This window comes from Mixophyes fleayi, chromosome 1 (assembly GCF_038048845.1).
Source record: "Mixophyes fleayi isolate aMixFle1 chromosome 1, aMixFle1.hap1, whole genome shotgun sequence".
NCBI lineage: Eukaryota > Metazoa > Chordata > Amphibia > Anura > Limnodynastidae > Mixophyes > Mixophyes fleayi.
In genome coordinates, this window is record NC_134402.1 from 165,185,211 (window position 1) to 165,200,665 (window position 15,455).

Consider the following 15,455-nt stretch of genomic DNA (forward strand, 5'->3'; position numbering starts at 1 on the left):
TCTTTTAGACTCCATTTTGGACTGTGATAAAACTATAGTATTAATAAATGCAAGTCAAGGCAGCCATTTTGTGGGGCAAACTGATTCACCTGAAAATGCAGCCTATCAAGTTATTATGAACACATGACTCATGAATATCAGTCAGGAAGTGCCCAAATTATATCGCCAAAAATACATTTGAACTAATTGTACACTGCTTGTGGTGATTGTAAATAAGCATTAGATTTTTAACAAAGCTGCAGTGGAAAGTCATGATCTATTTATTTATATAGCGCCACTAATTACTCAGCAATGTACAGAGAACTCACTTACATCAGTCCCTGCCCTATTGGAGCTTACAATCTAAATCCCCTAACATACACACACATTCCGCAATTTAATAGCAGCCAATTAACCTATCAGTATGTTTTTGGAGTCATTACAATATTACAAGATTCAACAATGTACTTTACCACCTTAAATGTAATTGTTTAGATAGGAAAGTAAAAAATCGTCCTTATTTTCAGGGAATGTAAACATCGCTCTATTTAGTCATATTGCAGTACCTGCAATATTGGGATGTAGATCTGAGCGTAAAGCCTAAAAATTGCCCTTAGACCCTCATTGCAAAACCACTGGAAAGTGAACAGGACAATTACTTTCTTCATTTTTTTTAAAGTGAACTTTTTTATGTTTTACTGACAGCTGAAACTCTTACGTGCATACTGAATATGTATAAATACACAGAAGAATGTAGCTTTTTGTGCAGACAATGTGCCACAGATCTCAGCATAAAGCCTGTTACTGTTCATTCAGGCCCTGGAATGTGACTACGTTAGTGCCCACCTGCATGAATGGATAGACCTGATCTTCGGGTACAAGCAACAGGGGCCACCTGCGGTGGATGGTGTCAATGTCTTTCATCACCTCTTCTACGAGGGTCAAGTGGACATCTACAACATAAATGACCCTTTGAAAGAGACTGCTACTATAGGCTTTATTAACAATTTTGGGCAGATACCCAAGCAGGTAATGAAAGCTTTGATGTACATTATATAAAGAGCATTAGTGGAGGAAAGAATGGCAACTATTACATTATATGCTTTTTGCTGGTTAGTCCATAGTACAGTTCTTGTATGTAGCATTATTGCTGGTATGCTCGTATTGGTGCATAATGTGGCTAGTCCAATGGAGTACTGAAATAATTTTATCAATCTGAAAAGTCAAGAAAGGCAATTCATTTTACTATTACCAATATTCAGTCTAAATCATTGACCAGCCTGTTTCTCATAGTAGGAGATTTTGCAGTCACTGTGTAAGTAGCAAATAAACCTTCTGCCCTTTGATCTCTGGTAAATGTAACCTGTACATTAGTATTGGAGTTCCAAGTCAAAATAATTTTTTTGTATTCCTGCATTCTTTATTCAGTTATTTAAAAAGCCACATCCTCCGAAACGCGTGAGAAGTCGGATTAATGGAGACATGTCATCGGTATCTATGCCCTCGGGATCTGCATGTGACAAGATATTTTTCCACCATTTGGATAATCTAAGGCCTTCTCTGGCTCCAGTGAAAGGTATTGCCGTTACATGTACATCATAGAGTGATCTCAGAGTACCTTGATTTGGTTGAAATATATGATTTTTATATTTTTTTCTTTGTGGGGTAAACTTGAACATACAAGTCTTAATGTTATATTTTGGGAGTGATGTCCTGGAAGCTATAAGCATCTGTCCGCATATTCTGTCTTTACCAGAAAGATGTTTTATTTACAGATTATTTTTAACTGCTTATTAATGCAGACTATATATCATATAGTTATATGAATCCATTACTTTCTTATAGATATCGAGTGACCTACAGCTGCCTTATTAGCTCCAGAACTATTTTTTATAATTACCTCTAAGGTTTTATTTTATTGTTCGTCGTAAGTTTGGTAACATGTCTATATTATACACAAACTTTCATTGTTATTTTTCAAGAACTGAAAGAGCCGGTTGGCCAGATTGTTTGCACAGATAAAGGGATTCTGGCTGTAGAACAGAACAAGGTTCTTATACCACCTGCTTGGAGCAAGACGTTTGCATGGGGCTATGCAGATCTCAGCTGCAGACTTGGGACATACGAGTCTGACAAGGTTTGTAACTTAGAGTTGGGCATTTTCCACAGTGATAAATAACTGTTTGGCCTTTATAATTTATTACCAAGTATTTGCTTAAGTAAACTAAATTCCTGGACTCTACTTGTCATCTGCTTTGGTATCAAGTATTTTCCTTGATTTACAGGTGGTTGTTGTCTACGAATGCCTATCTGAATGGGGACAGATTTTGTGTGCCATTTGCCCGAACCCCAAATTGGTTATCACAGGGGGGACTAGTACAGTGATTTGCGTGTGGGAAATGGGAACATCAAAAGAGAAAGCCAAATCCCTCACTCTGAAACAGGTTCGTAAAAACACTTGTCATGGACTGGAAAAGGTATAATTGCAGCAGAACACGTGAACATGCTCATTAATTGTATTACTTTTCATGTAGATGTGTAGAGGTGCACATGCTCTCCCCAGTGCTATCACCGTGCTGGAACCAGACTGTCAGCAAACACCCTCTGCTTCCAGCTCAGATTCCGGGATGCCGCATTGCTATATAGATATAGTGTACAGGATGAGCTCTATGTATACCAATGCAGAAATGGTATTTCCATATTAGCGTTTCTATGGCAGCACTTTCTACAGCCTGGGGGCAGCCATCTCAGCTAGTTTGTCTCTCCCCTGCTGCTCTGGTAATAGTTATTTATTACTAGCTGACCTGTTGATGCATGAGGAACATGAATGAGATGCCCCAAGCCCAAACATGCTCTCTCAAAATATTAAAGCAAAGAAAAAGTAAATGAATACATTTAAAAATGAGAATAAAATACATTAACAAAAAAAAAAAAGTTCTGACCTGCCACTCAAAATTATGTCACTCATCCTTTGTGACACACAGATTGTATCTGGCCCCAATCCTAAGAGGCACATCACCTTAATTTTTGTCTGCCAATGCACACCTACGCCCACCCTAAGGATTTGTGTATACAGATGCTTTGCATCTCTGTGAATAAAGGTTTTACAACTAAAGTGTATAATTTTGTTTCTGGACCTGAACTACATCAGAATTTGTACAAATTACTCATATTTGGTACATGTATGTTGTGGAGGACTAGCTGTTTAAATTCTGGAGAATCACTTCTTTTCTTATTTCTGGCTATTTTTCCCTATATAAATGTGTTTAGCATGTTCAGTGATCGACTAAAGTGTGTTTTAATTATTTTTGTTATTACTGAAAAAGTTATTAACATTCTGTTGAATGTGAAATTGACTTAAAAACCTCTTACTGAGACTGCAATCATTCTGTTAGCTGAGGTAAGTTACTTGTAGATCTATGGAGCACAATGTAGGTTCTGTTTAATATGGTGTTTTGATGCATACATTCTGTATGGAATATGTGTGCAGAGTAGAGAATAACCTGGTCATGCTATTCTTACATATTTGTGTCATTTACAGGCTCTGATTGGACATACAGACACAGTGACATGTTTGACTGCCTCACTAGCCTATCACATTGTTGTAAGTGGATCACGTGACCGCACATGCATCATCTGGGACCTAAACAAGCTCTCGTTTGTGACCCAATTACGAGGACATAGAGCTCCAGTGTCTGCTCTTTGTATAAATGAGTTAACAGTGAGTATCTGTGTGTGGATGTGAATTGCCATAAACTCATAATAAGATAAAGTTATGCTGAACATTTGAAAATTGCATTCCAGCAAACGTATCTGTTCTGCTGTTGACAACTTATGTTAACACATGCCAGTGCATTATTTCAGTGTCATCCTGAAACTGTACATCTTGTCATACCGCAGAACATATTATACACATGGCTTGGTTCATGCTATAGATGTCTTATCATTACTTCCAGAGATTCTAAGAAATAATGACATGCATATGAAATATTTTGTAGGTTTAATGTTTTAAACCAGGCCTGTCCAACCTGCGACCCTCCAGATGTTTGTGAAACTACAAGTCCCAGCACGCCCTTCCAGCTATAAACTGGTTGTCTACTGGCAAAGCATGCTGGGACTTGTAGTTTCACAACACCTGGAGGGCCGCAGGTTGGACAGGCCTGTTTTAAACCTATTTGAATGTAAATAAAACCACTTATTACTAAACACTAGTACCCGCTCCAAGAATATTGGAGAGTGTATGATTTAATAAATTGCAGTTTTCGAATGACTGTGGAAAGTGAAATTATTTTCTAATAATATAGGAGGTTATAAGGTATTAGTTTCTAAAAACTTGAAAAGTTTAAGAGTTGTCTCCATTTCTCCCAATGTTATAACATATGAATGTCGGACTTATATAACACCTACACCTTTTCTGTTGTAGGGTGACATAGTGTCATGTGCTGGTACATACATACATGTCTGGAGCATTAACGGTAACCCAATTGTCAGTGTGAACACGTTTACTGGAAGAAGCCAACAGATCCTGTGCTGCTGTTTATCTGAAATGAACGAATGGGACACCCAGAACGTTTTTGTTACAGGACATTCAGATGGAGTTGTCCGCGTAAGTGATTATTACCGTCATCACTACACACTCACCCACACCACATCCGATCTCCGATAGTAGATACACTTGCTGACAAACTGAAGTAAAACCCATATGAAACAAACAACAATATCCGTGTCCTATTTTGTTCATGTTTCAGGGAGACTCTTAATGCATTGTGACGTTCTCTTACGTGACTTATGCAAGCCTTAGTGACTTAACCTTTCAATATTTTACCAGGGGAAAGTTTTTCCATTCTAAAATCAGGCTTTTTCCAAGTAAATGAAATTATTTACAGAGCAAGGGAGGGTGCGCAGTGTCTCCCAATGAAGTAAGAGAAATCGATTTTACGGAGAGTAAAATTCTTCTTTTTTTCTTTCCTACCATTGGGGGACACTGCGAGACATTGAGGACATTCCATAGCTGCCTCCAAGGGAGGGAATGCTCTGGAACGGCTGCGCCCATTACCTTGCATCCAAAGCTCGCATCAGAGGATGCAAAGCCCTGCAACCTGTAAAATTTAGAGAATGTATGTACAGATGACCATGTAGCCACTCCTCATAGCTGCTCCGCCAAAGCCCCATGACGCGCCGCCCACAGCTCTGGTAGAGTGAGCTTTCAACGATACCGGGACAGGCAGAGATGCCTGATTGTAAGCCAGTTTAATAATGGAAGTGATCCAGCGGACAAGAGACTGTTTGGAAGCTGGCCAACCACGCTTCTGAGCATCATAAAGAACAAAAAGATCTTTGGTCCTATGAATAGAGGCCGCATCCAGCAACATTAACTCGTCCCTTGAAGAAGTGGGAGAAGAGGAAGAAGGCGGAGGACGGGAAGCCGGGACCACAATTTCTTGATTTAAGTGGAACCTGGATACAACCTTTGGAACAAAAGAGGGTTTGGTGCGAAGGACCGCTCTATCATCGTGGAAAATTAGAAATGGAGAGGTGCAGCAGAGCACTGCTAATTCCGACACTCTACGAGCTGACAAAATAGATAAGAGGAATACTGTCTTCCAAGTGAGATGGCATTATTCCACCGAATTTAGGGGTTCAAATGGCGTATGGATTAACGTATTGAGCACCAGGTTGAGGTTCCAAAACTCTACTGGATGAACGAAATGGGGCTGCACATGAAGGAGAGAAAGAAAGTCTGAACATCCCTGTCGGCCATCAGCTTCCGCTGAAAATTAGTGGAGAGCGCCGAGACCTGAACCTTAAGAGACCCCAGACGGAGCCCCTTATCTAGACCGGCCTGCAGGAAGGCCAGCAGTCTTGGAAGGCTAAACCTGGATGCGTGTCTCCCGCATGGCTCCTACACTGCGAGTTCCCCCTTGGTGATTCAAATATGCCATGGTCGTGGCATTGTTTGACTGAATCTGAAGAGGCTTTCTTGCTAGAAACTTCTGTGCTTGCATCAATGTCTGGGGGGACTTGGCTGCATGTCCGTCGACAAAGGCGGAGAGGCTGCTTCAGCTTCACTCCCGCCCGACTAGAGAGACTAAACTGCAGCCGCTTGCTGCCGATCTTGAAGAGCAAAGATGGTGCTTTATAAGTAAATGCTGCCTCTATGGCAGACTTATAAAAAGTCCCCCTGTTGCTCATCAGTCTAGGGGGAAGGACAAGCTGCCGGCAATGGTGCGAGGGTGAGTGAGCTGAAGCTGCTGCTTCCCCTACGCAGGGACCCAGAGTGAAGGAAGCGACAGGCTATTCACTCATCTAGCTCTTGGGTTCGATCCCTGCGCTTCACCTAAAAGGAAGAAACAAAATAAAAACATGAAAAACCTATATCTAAATAAAATATAGGCAGGAACCTATACTGAAGTGACCTAACTCCTAGGCACTTAAAACAAAAACTGAGGTATCCACAGGAAAGGAGGGGCATGAGAGTGAAGATCAAAGCAGTTGATAAGTGCCTAGACTCCTACACCCACTAATATACCCCAATGCCTCGCAGTGTTCCCAAATGGTAGGAAAGAGAAAATGTTTCACACATGAAAGTATTTGGTTTCTGCTTCTTTTCAGGAGAGCAAGGGGATTAATGCTGAGAAGAGGGGTGTCAGAAAATCCCTCTATTCACACATAATGTCATGTGACTGTTGTTGCCACTTTGGATTCCAGTTTCTATTACACTTGTTCAGTGTCATGTGATCAAACACTTGAGGAAAAGTAAACAAAACAATGTATCTTCTGACTGGTAAGCAGAAGGATTTATGTTAAAGAAATACACCTCATTTTTACAGGGGATTGCAGCTTCAATACATGTATATTTTACTGACCAGTCTTTGAAAATCGAAGTGAGAATAAAGCTCTTTTATATATTAGTTATATTTATATTAGTAGATATTTTAATGTGTTTTTGTTACTGTAGTTTATTGTTGGGTTAATAAAATAAACTCTCACCCTGCTCCCCGTTTGTTTTAGTTTTGGAGGATGGAGTTTTTGCAAGTACCAGAGACACCAGCTCCGGAGCCTGCTGATACCATGGAAATGCCAGATGAATGCTCAGAGACACATTTAGGTATTTGTTACCTTTTGTTTTCCCAATCCCTTCCTATAATCAGCTTTTGCTTACCATTCTGAGACATACAGTACAATTGTTTTTTTGGGGGTTTTTTTTACACTCAGGTCATGAAGCTCAGGATGAAGACAGCAGCGACTCAGATGTGGAAGATCAAAGTTCAAGCCAAGACACTAGGTCAAAGGACAGCCAACCTCAGTCTAGTAATGTCACCCGCCGACCAAGAGCTTCCTCTGCTAGGGCTGGCTTAGCAGCGTGGTCAGCAGACACCGGCTCTGATGACTCTAGGCGGTGGTCAGATCATCTCAGTTTGGATGAGAAAGATGGCTTCATCTTTGTAAACTATTCTGAAGGCCAATCAAAAGTGCAGTTCCCGCAAGTCCAAAATGGTGGTCAAACAAGTCAGCCCGAACTACGAAACTATAACAAACTGAAAACGGGTAATAAGCATCACTTTTCTATACTCTCTAGTTTCTGATTCCTTCTTGTATAGCCCAGAGGTGGGCAACTTGTGACTCTATTCCTTTCCCATTCATTTATGGCAACTTGTTTGAGATAATTAACCTGTTTCATGATTACAACACCAGTATTGCTCGAATAAACAGAAATGTCCTTTTTTGCAACAATGTACATTTGGATGGTAGTAGCTATGTGGTGTGAGGCTCTTATTTTGATGCAGGCATTTCAATAATTTCCTCTTATTATATTTTAGGATACAGGTGGGAACGGCAGTTAGTATTTAGAAGCAAACTTACTATGCACACGTCATTTGATCGGAAAGACAACGCTCATCCTGCAGAGATCACTGCACTAGGGATTTCCAAGTGAGTACAGTATAGTATGAATTGGTAGCAAACATGTATTTAGCCAACATTATTGTGGAAAGATGGAGATAATTTTAAATGTAGATTAAAGGCGCCATTTATTGAATGGAAAGAAAAAAGTTATACAGCTCATGTGAAGAACCTTCTGTACTGCATCTACATATACAGTGACCTCTGCCTGAGAGGAGGGAGTGGAAGGGAGCACTGATGGCTGCAGCTGAGTGTGAGCAAATGTTCCGCCTCCCTCAGAATTTGCTTTATGCAAAGGCAGAGCATTTGCTCACACTCAGCTGCAGCCATTGGTGCTCCCTTTCACCAGCCTTTTCACATTTACTTTCCTACAAACAACACAAATCACAAAAGAGAACCCTAGGGTGCATGAAGGCAGAAGATGAAAATTCCAACTCCTATCTGTACTAAACTCTCAGCACTCACTACATCTCTTCAAAGTGTACATTACATACTGAGAGACAAATCTTCACAACAGTAATTCAGTAGCTATCTATATAACCCTGTCCCTTTCCTTAGGGCAGTATAATCAATATATATTGACATAGGTCATGTCTGTTGTTGTTAGTTTGTCATACACTAAATGTAAGAGTAAACATGCATTTTTACTTAATTTGTATAAGTAATGCATCTCTTAATAGCTAAATCTATTACATTAACAATAGGCATCTATTGAATAGCTACATTCTCACTTTATAGCAAATACAGTGGTCTAATATTTTGCTTAATTAACGTCACTTACATAATTGATGCATCGGTAAAGCTAAGCAAGGTTTTGGTTGGTCAATTTGGACTTTTTGACCAAACTGACAAACTATTACGCTTCTTTAAACTCACCTATACATCAAAGCCTACCAGTCCACCACCTAACCCCTCCCCCTTTCCCACAATCTTCACCAACTTCCTCTCTTTGCATCACACTCTCATGTTTCAACTCCTACTCCTCCCCTCCTAGAATATAAGCTCTGACAACCAGGGCCTTCCCTCCTCTTGTCTCCTCCCCTTCCCAACCCACAATACCGTCTTGTTCCCCAGCCCTCTTGTGCACTATATCCTGCTTTCATTATAAAATTACTTCTATATATTACTGATATTACATTTTTCTCTTCGTATGCTGCTTGTTATCCTAGTTCTGTTATCCTAGTTGTATCATGTTTTTACCTTTGTTAAATAATGCTTCTCATGTGATGTTCACCCCTGTGTACTATCACTCTTTTTGTGGTGCCCTATAAAAAAAAATGATGATAATAATGCCATTATGCCTTGTGTTAACTTTTCATTCTTGATCAAAATCTACTCTTATTACATACAATTTGATCAGGTATGGTGGGGAACTGAGTATCAAGCCCCAGGTTATTGGACGGAGGGAGCAGACATTCTCTGCACTGTTATCTGTATGTTTAATGTGGTGCTTGCTCAATTTGCTGATTGGATTGTTCTGCAGTAGCTGAGAACTCTGGAACTGAAGTAGTCTGACTTTTTAGTATGACTGCACAACGATCTGATTATCAAACCAGGCACCACATTAAACAGACAGATCATAGTGCAGATAATGCAAACTTATTTTCAGGTAAATCAATAATCTCACCATGCAAGGATGGGGCTTGTCTCTCTACTAAGTTCCCCACTGTACTGGATCAAATTTCATTCAACTGGTTTGAGTGTTCATGAGGCACGATTGGTCAACACATGGTATAATTAATAGTCTGTCAGTTAGTTCTTAATGACCTTATAAACCAACAGCACAGTGGCTAAGTGGTTAGCACTTCTGCTACAGCACAGCGCTGAGTTCAATTCCCGACCATGGCCTTATCTGTGTGGAGTTAGTATGTTCTCCCTGTGTTTGCGTGGGTTTCCTCCAGGTGCTCCGGTTTCCTCCCACACTCCAAAAAAACATACTAGTAGGTTAATTGGCTGCGATCATAATTGACCCTAGTCTGTGTCTGTGTCTGTGTCTGTGTCTGTGTCTGTGTCTGTGTCTGTGTCTGTGTGTGTGTGTATGTCAGGATATTTAGACTGTAAGCTCCAATGGGGCAGGGACTGATGTGAATGAGTTCTCTGTACAGCGCTGCGGTATCAGTGGCACTATATAAATAAATGGTGATGATGATACTGTGTGTGGGCAGCTTCAGGCTCTGGCTATTGTAGTACTCACTACTGGTTTACAGGCGTTGACTAGAAGCCACTGTAAAATAAAATGCTCTTGAGGCTGCAGCAATATTTTATTTTATTTTTTTTCAAAACTACATGTATACTATTTTTATTATTCTTCTAAAAATAATTTGACATTCTTATAGCTTCTGATATATTTATAAAAATAAATTGTGGATACTATATATTAGATGTCACTGGCTAAGTTTAAGTGCCTGCAGTCCTCTTTTCACATAATGTATAGATAAAAAAACCTGCTATAGCATATTAGTTTTGCGAAATAAAGAATCAATAATGATTCACTTTTCCTGTGTTCTGCAGGGATCACAGCAGGATACTGGTAGGAGACAGCAGAGGAAGGGTGTTCAGCTGGTCTGTAAGCGATCAGCCAGGCCGATCTGCTGCTGATCACTGGGTGAAGGACGAAGGGATGGACAGCTGTTCAGGATGTGCCGTGAGGTTTTCTCTGACTGAGAGGCGACACCACTGCAGAAATTGTGGCCAGCTTTTTTGCCAAAAGTAAGTAAATTTCCTTCAACATTTGTTATTAAATGTACCCGGTTTCTCATAACTTAACAACCATATGTAATACATATAATTTGAATTGTAAATCCACCAAAAATTATGGGAAATGAATAAAAGAAGAAAATTACAAGAGATTCTATTTCTACCTTGGGACGGGCCTTTTTCATAATCCTCATGAAGGTCTCTTCCCATCAACTTCCTATTCAGATGAATGGGAAGAAGGATCTTGACAATGCTGTAAACCCACCCAGAACCATCAGTTATATGACAGAACTCAGGGCCCAGGAAGCAATTTGTATGTTTAAATATATTGGCTTGGTGGCAAAAGAAGAGAAGGTTAAGGTGGCAAGAATGAAATTACTTGAGAACAGCTAGTTAACAAGAGTACTCTGAGTTCAATATATTAAACTCTCTGTAAGCTTTATTTATTTCTTTTTCACCCTAATAACATATGTGCCATTAATCAAATAACAACCTGTACTTCTCTCCCGTACTTAGGTGCAGTCGCTTCCAATCTGAAATCAAACGACTGAAAATATCTTCTCCAGTGAGAGTGTGTCAAAACTGTTACTATAATTTACAGCATGAACGGGGCTCTGAGGATTCTTCAAGGAACTAGGAAATCCTCGGTCATCTTCTCTGTGCTATAACCACCATTCTTTCCAAAGAGGATGGAATGTTGGATATTTGAAACAAAATCAGTTTACATGCAACTTTGTATAGTGTTGTAAGCACTGCAAGAAAAAGGGATCACTTCACTCGCTAATAACTTTTCTTTTAAGTAAAATCCAAAATTGAGTCTTGAAGCCCATGGTGAGCTTTCATTAATTATTTATATATATATATATATATATATATATATATATATATATATATATATATATATATATATATATATATATATATATATATATATATATATTGCTGCTATGTCTGCTGGCTGAAGAAAGTGTCCATCCAACAGCTCCCATACTACCGTACATTGTTTTTGTAGAGCAGCCCATCCTCGCAGTAATCTTGATAGATAGCTTTTCGGACAAATAAGCCGCTTACGAACAAAGACTTGCAGTCATGTACAGTTTATTGTAAATAAAATATTGGCCTTTTTATTGAAATCTTAAAGTTAAAATTGCCTGTTACATGGGACTAAACTCCATAAAGAAACTCCAGTTATGTATCATCAATATACTTTTTGGTCTGTACTGTTGTTTCATTCAGCATCCTCAAACATGTATGTGTTTCAAAGCATCTCTCTATACCCCCCTGTCTGAAGGCTCCGTGGGATTTACTTAAGTCTTCCCTATGTTTAGCATCAATATACATAACCAGCCTGTGCTGTAGTTGCCAAAAAAAGAACAGCGTAAAGCTAAATTCAGCTTTGATACGTCTCTCAATCCATCAGTATGTGTTCGCAAATTACATCTGTGCATGTTTCTGGGTTGTGTACTGTAACATATTGAAGCTGCACACTCATTTTGATCTGTGAAATGTCTTTGAATCTGCCTTTCTTTTTCATATTACATGAGCACACTGGTATTGGATGTCCCCTATTCAATAGGCAACAACATAGTCTTCTTGCATGGGGAAAAGATTTGTAAAGATGTAAACTCCCAGAATTGCATCACACTGTAAGGTTTGAGTTTGTCCAGTTGTGGGGAGATACTACTTAAATAGAACAGAATGTCGCAGTAATGTGGCCTAAGCGTTATGGTTTTATAAGCACTTTAGCTGGTTAGAGGGTGCGAGTACTGTGTCTTCTGAGTACTAGAAGGTAGATATTTTTGGTTCCATACGTAGCACAAACACGTCTATTATATATGAGAGACTTATGTAGATGAAAATTGTAGTGCTGTTTTCCTTACTATATATATTTCATCTTTGACATAAGTGTGTAATGCAGCACAGGGCATTCATAAATTAAGGCACACAAAAATCATGTACATTTTTTAAACAAAATTATTTAAATTCTAATTTCTTTTCAGATTGATAATAGGGCTGCAGCAAGGTGTTGCAGTATTTTATTGATTTATGGAAGGGCTTTTTTTTTTTTAAGCTACAAAAAGGTGTACTAGGCATTAATTTCCCATATAAAGCAATACATTCATAATTTAATTACCTTTGTATTTTAACAAAGTATTTATTATTCATTAACACTTTTAGATATTAATGTTTTAAAAATTACCTCATTATCCCATTCAGTTTTATTCCATATTGAAATATTAGCCTCAGATTCTGCAGTAATATATACGGTCACTCTGAGAGGATAAATACCATGAGCTGCCACAAGTGGGTAACAGAGCAGAATTAGGCTCCTCAGCTTTTTAAATGCATAGCTGTCAATGAAATAATCCCCAGGGACACGTTGCTACTGGGTTAATGCACCTAAGGCGGACATGTACATGACACTCTTGGCAGACTTCCGAACACTGCATTTCCAATCATGTTATATCTAGTGATCTTGATTATAATACTCCTCATTGAATTTTAAATTCTCAACAATAAGTCTTTAATTTATACAGCCAAGATAATCCGATCGGATTGTAAGAATTGCGTCTAACATGCAGAATAAAAGATTTGTTACTGTGCTGTACTGTGTTGGTTAATGCTGAAAAATAAGGATTTGTGAAGGGACAAACCTTTGAAACCTAGCAATGAATGACCCTGGAAATTAGGGACAGTTGGCAACTATGGAAATGACAGGGAAGACTTGTAAAACTTGTATTCTGAGCTCTCCTTTTGTTTTTCAGGCTTGCAGCACAGGTCTTTCCAGTAATTGTATTTGTTTTGTGATAATTAGGTGACCTATGCTCTTCCTGGCCACTCCAGAATACTTGTATTATGGAAATTTTAATGACTTTCTGCCATGTTTGTTATTTACTAGTTGCTCAAAAGAAAATCTGCACTAAAACCATATCAACCTTTCATTGCCCAACTTGCACTGGATGGGTGAAATTGGTTGCTCTGGTGTTAGTGCAGATTGAAATATTTGATCAATGTTGTTAAATAACCCTATAACCCTCAGTCTTGTCTTATGCTACCAATGCGGGAACTGAAAGGACCTAAAGTGGGGTGGGAGTGGGCAGTGTATGGCTTTTTGGGGTGCAAAAAGTAAAACACATTTGTTCAAACCATCTACTAAAGGAGCACAGAGATCATTTAGACCAGTTTATCTTCTATTGTGAAATAAATCACCAATTCACATTGTTCTCCCTTGCATACTCCTACAGTCACCCATGTACTCCTCCAGTATATTTGTAAGTTGTATTTTAATTGTATTGTCATGCTTACCAATAGAACAGGCTTGGTATGAGAGGGCTTTCCTCTATCCTATAGCAGAACACTATCAATAAATTATTTTGCACCTTCATGTAAAATATCTGTAGCAGCCAAATTTTATTTTAGTTCTGTATAATTTCAAGACTCATTTGGTTTCGGAAACGAAAACTGTGTATAAAAAATATTTATGCAGTCGAAAGAAACAAAAAAAAAAAAATTTTTAGGAAGTATTTTTCATTTCAGCAAGTTTTGTTACTTGTTGCATGAGTAATTAACACAACTGACTTTTTGTGTCAGTGCTATGTATATTTTATTTGTCCTGTTATTAACTTGTACGCCCTTACACGCAGCCATTTATTTGTATGGCAGCAGAAGTTGTTTCATAATAACTGGCTATGACTGGAGGGTGGAATTTTGTACTGTATTACAGAATTCAGTATCTGGTTTTTTTTTTTGGTGGTTAAATGTTCACGGCCTGGAAGAAAATGCTATCTAGCGTACAGTTGTAATATCTGAATGTTCATTGTATATCTGTCTCAAATGGAAAAAGTAGAGTAACACAATTACAATACATGACTAAATGCAATAGGTCAGGTACTTAAGTTAATTTTTTTTTCATTATGAATAAAATACCTGCTATTTACCACCAACACAATGCCTATGTCTTTTATTGTTTACAAATTAATGTTTAAAAACCTATGTATGATGATGTATGGGCATCACAGTGGCTCAGTGGTTAGCAATTCTGCCTCTCGGCACTGGGGTCATGAGTTCAATTCCCGACCATGGCCTTATCTGTGTGGAGTTTGTATGTTCTCCCCATGTTTGCGTGGGTTTCCTCTGGGTGCTCCGGTTTCCTCCCACACTCCAAAAACATACTGGTAGGTTAATTGGCTGCTATCAAAATTGACCCTAGTCTCTCTGTCGGTCTGTATGTTAGGGAATTTAGACTGTAAGCTCCAATGAGGCAGGGACTGATGTGAGTGAGTTCTCTGTACAGCGCTGCGGAATCAGTGGCACTATGTAAATAATTGGTGAAGATGATATGATTAATGCATACAAAGTATGACAACATAGTCCTACTATAGATGTTCCCTGTTCATAAAGAACAAAAGTGAAAGCAGCCACTCGTCAAAGTGTCTACAACTTCAATTTTTGACAAATTGGTCACTCTTGGCCTCTGGCTGTGCCATTTAGGCAATCAGGCAATGTTTTACCCATTATGCCATCCAGGCTGCGGTAGGATCCAATCTTCAGTCAGTCTGTTTGCTTGTGTCAGTTCAACAGTGCAGAGTATGGATATAATAATACACGATTGGTGTGAATATTTGTAGAAATATGACTGAAATACAGCCTTCTATAGCATGCTTTCTGGTTATATCATATAATATTATATTTGGCTCTTAGTGATGTCAAAGCGTGACAAATATATCACAGTTATTAATTCAGTGCTTTTCCTTCCAGTTCTCCAAAAAATGCCTCAGCATTAATTTCTGCAGCCATACTACACCACCCGCAATAGGGTTATCCTAATAAGTATTAGCATTACACCAGGGCCTGCTTCTCATATATAACAGGTTTGT

General features: G+C 38.8%; 1 protein-coding gene across 3 annotated transcripts in view; it reads left to right on the forward strand.

The window, feature by feature from the left end:
- Positions 1–14,524, forward strand: part of WDFY3 (WD repeat and FYVE domain containing 3) — a 209,299-nt gene extending 194,775 nt beyond the window's left edge. For all 3 annotated transcript variants that reach the window (XM_075203228.1, XM_075203237.1, XM_075203247.1), the window contains 11 exons: positions 796–1,008; positions 1,408–1,555; positions 1,962–2,116; positions 2,265–2,423; positions 3,521–3,700; positions 4,403–4,585; positions 6,991–7,087; positions 7,195–7,527; positions 7,800–7,911; positions 10,393–10,590; positions 11,095–14,524. In XM_075203228.1, coding sequence (XP_075059329.1) covers positions 796–1,008; positions 1,408–1,555; positions 1,962–2,116; positions 2,265–2,423; positions 3,521–3,700; positions 4,403–4,585; positions 6,991–7,087; positions 7,195–7,527; positions 7,800–7,911; positions 10,393–10,590; positions 11,095–11,215 — 1,899 coding nt within the window. In that variant the 3' untranslated portion in view covers positions 11,216–14,524. The remainder of the gene's footprint in view (positions 1–795; positions 1,009–1,407; positions 1,556–1,961; positions 2,117–2,264; positions 2,424–3,520; positions 3,701–4,402; positions 4,586–6,990; positions 7,088–7,194; positions 7,528–7,799; positions 7,912–10,392; positions 10,591–11,094) is intronic.
- The last annotated feature ends 931 nt before the right edge of the window (positions 14,525–15,455 follow it).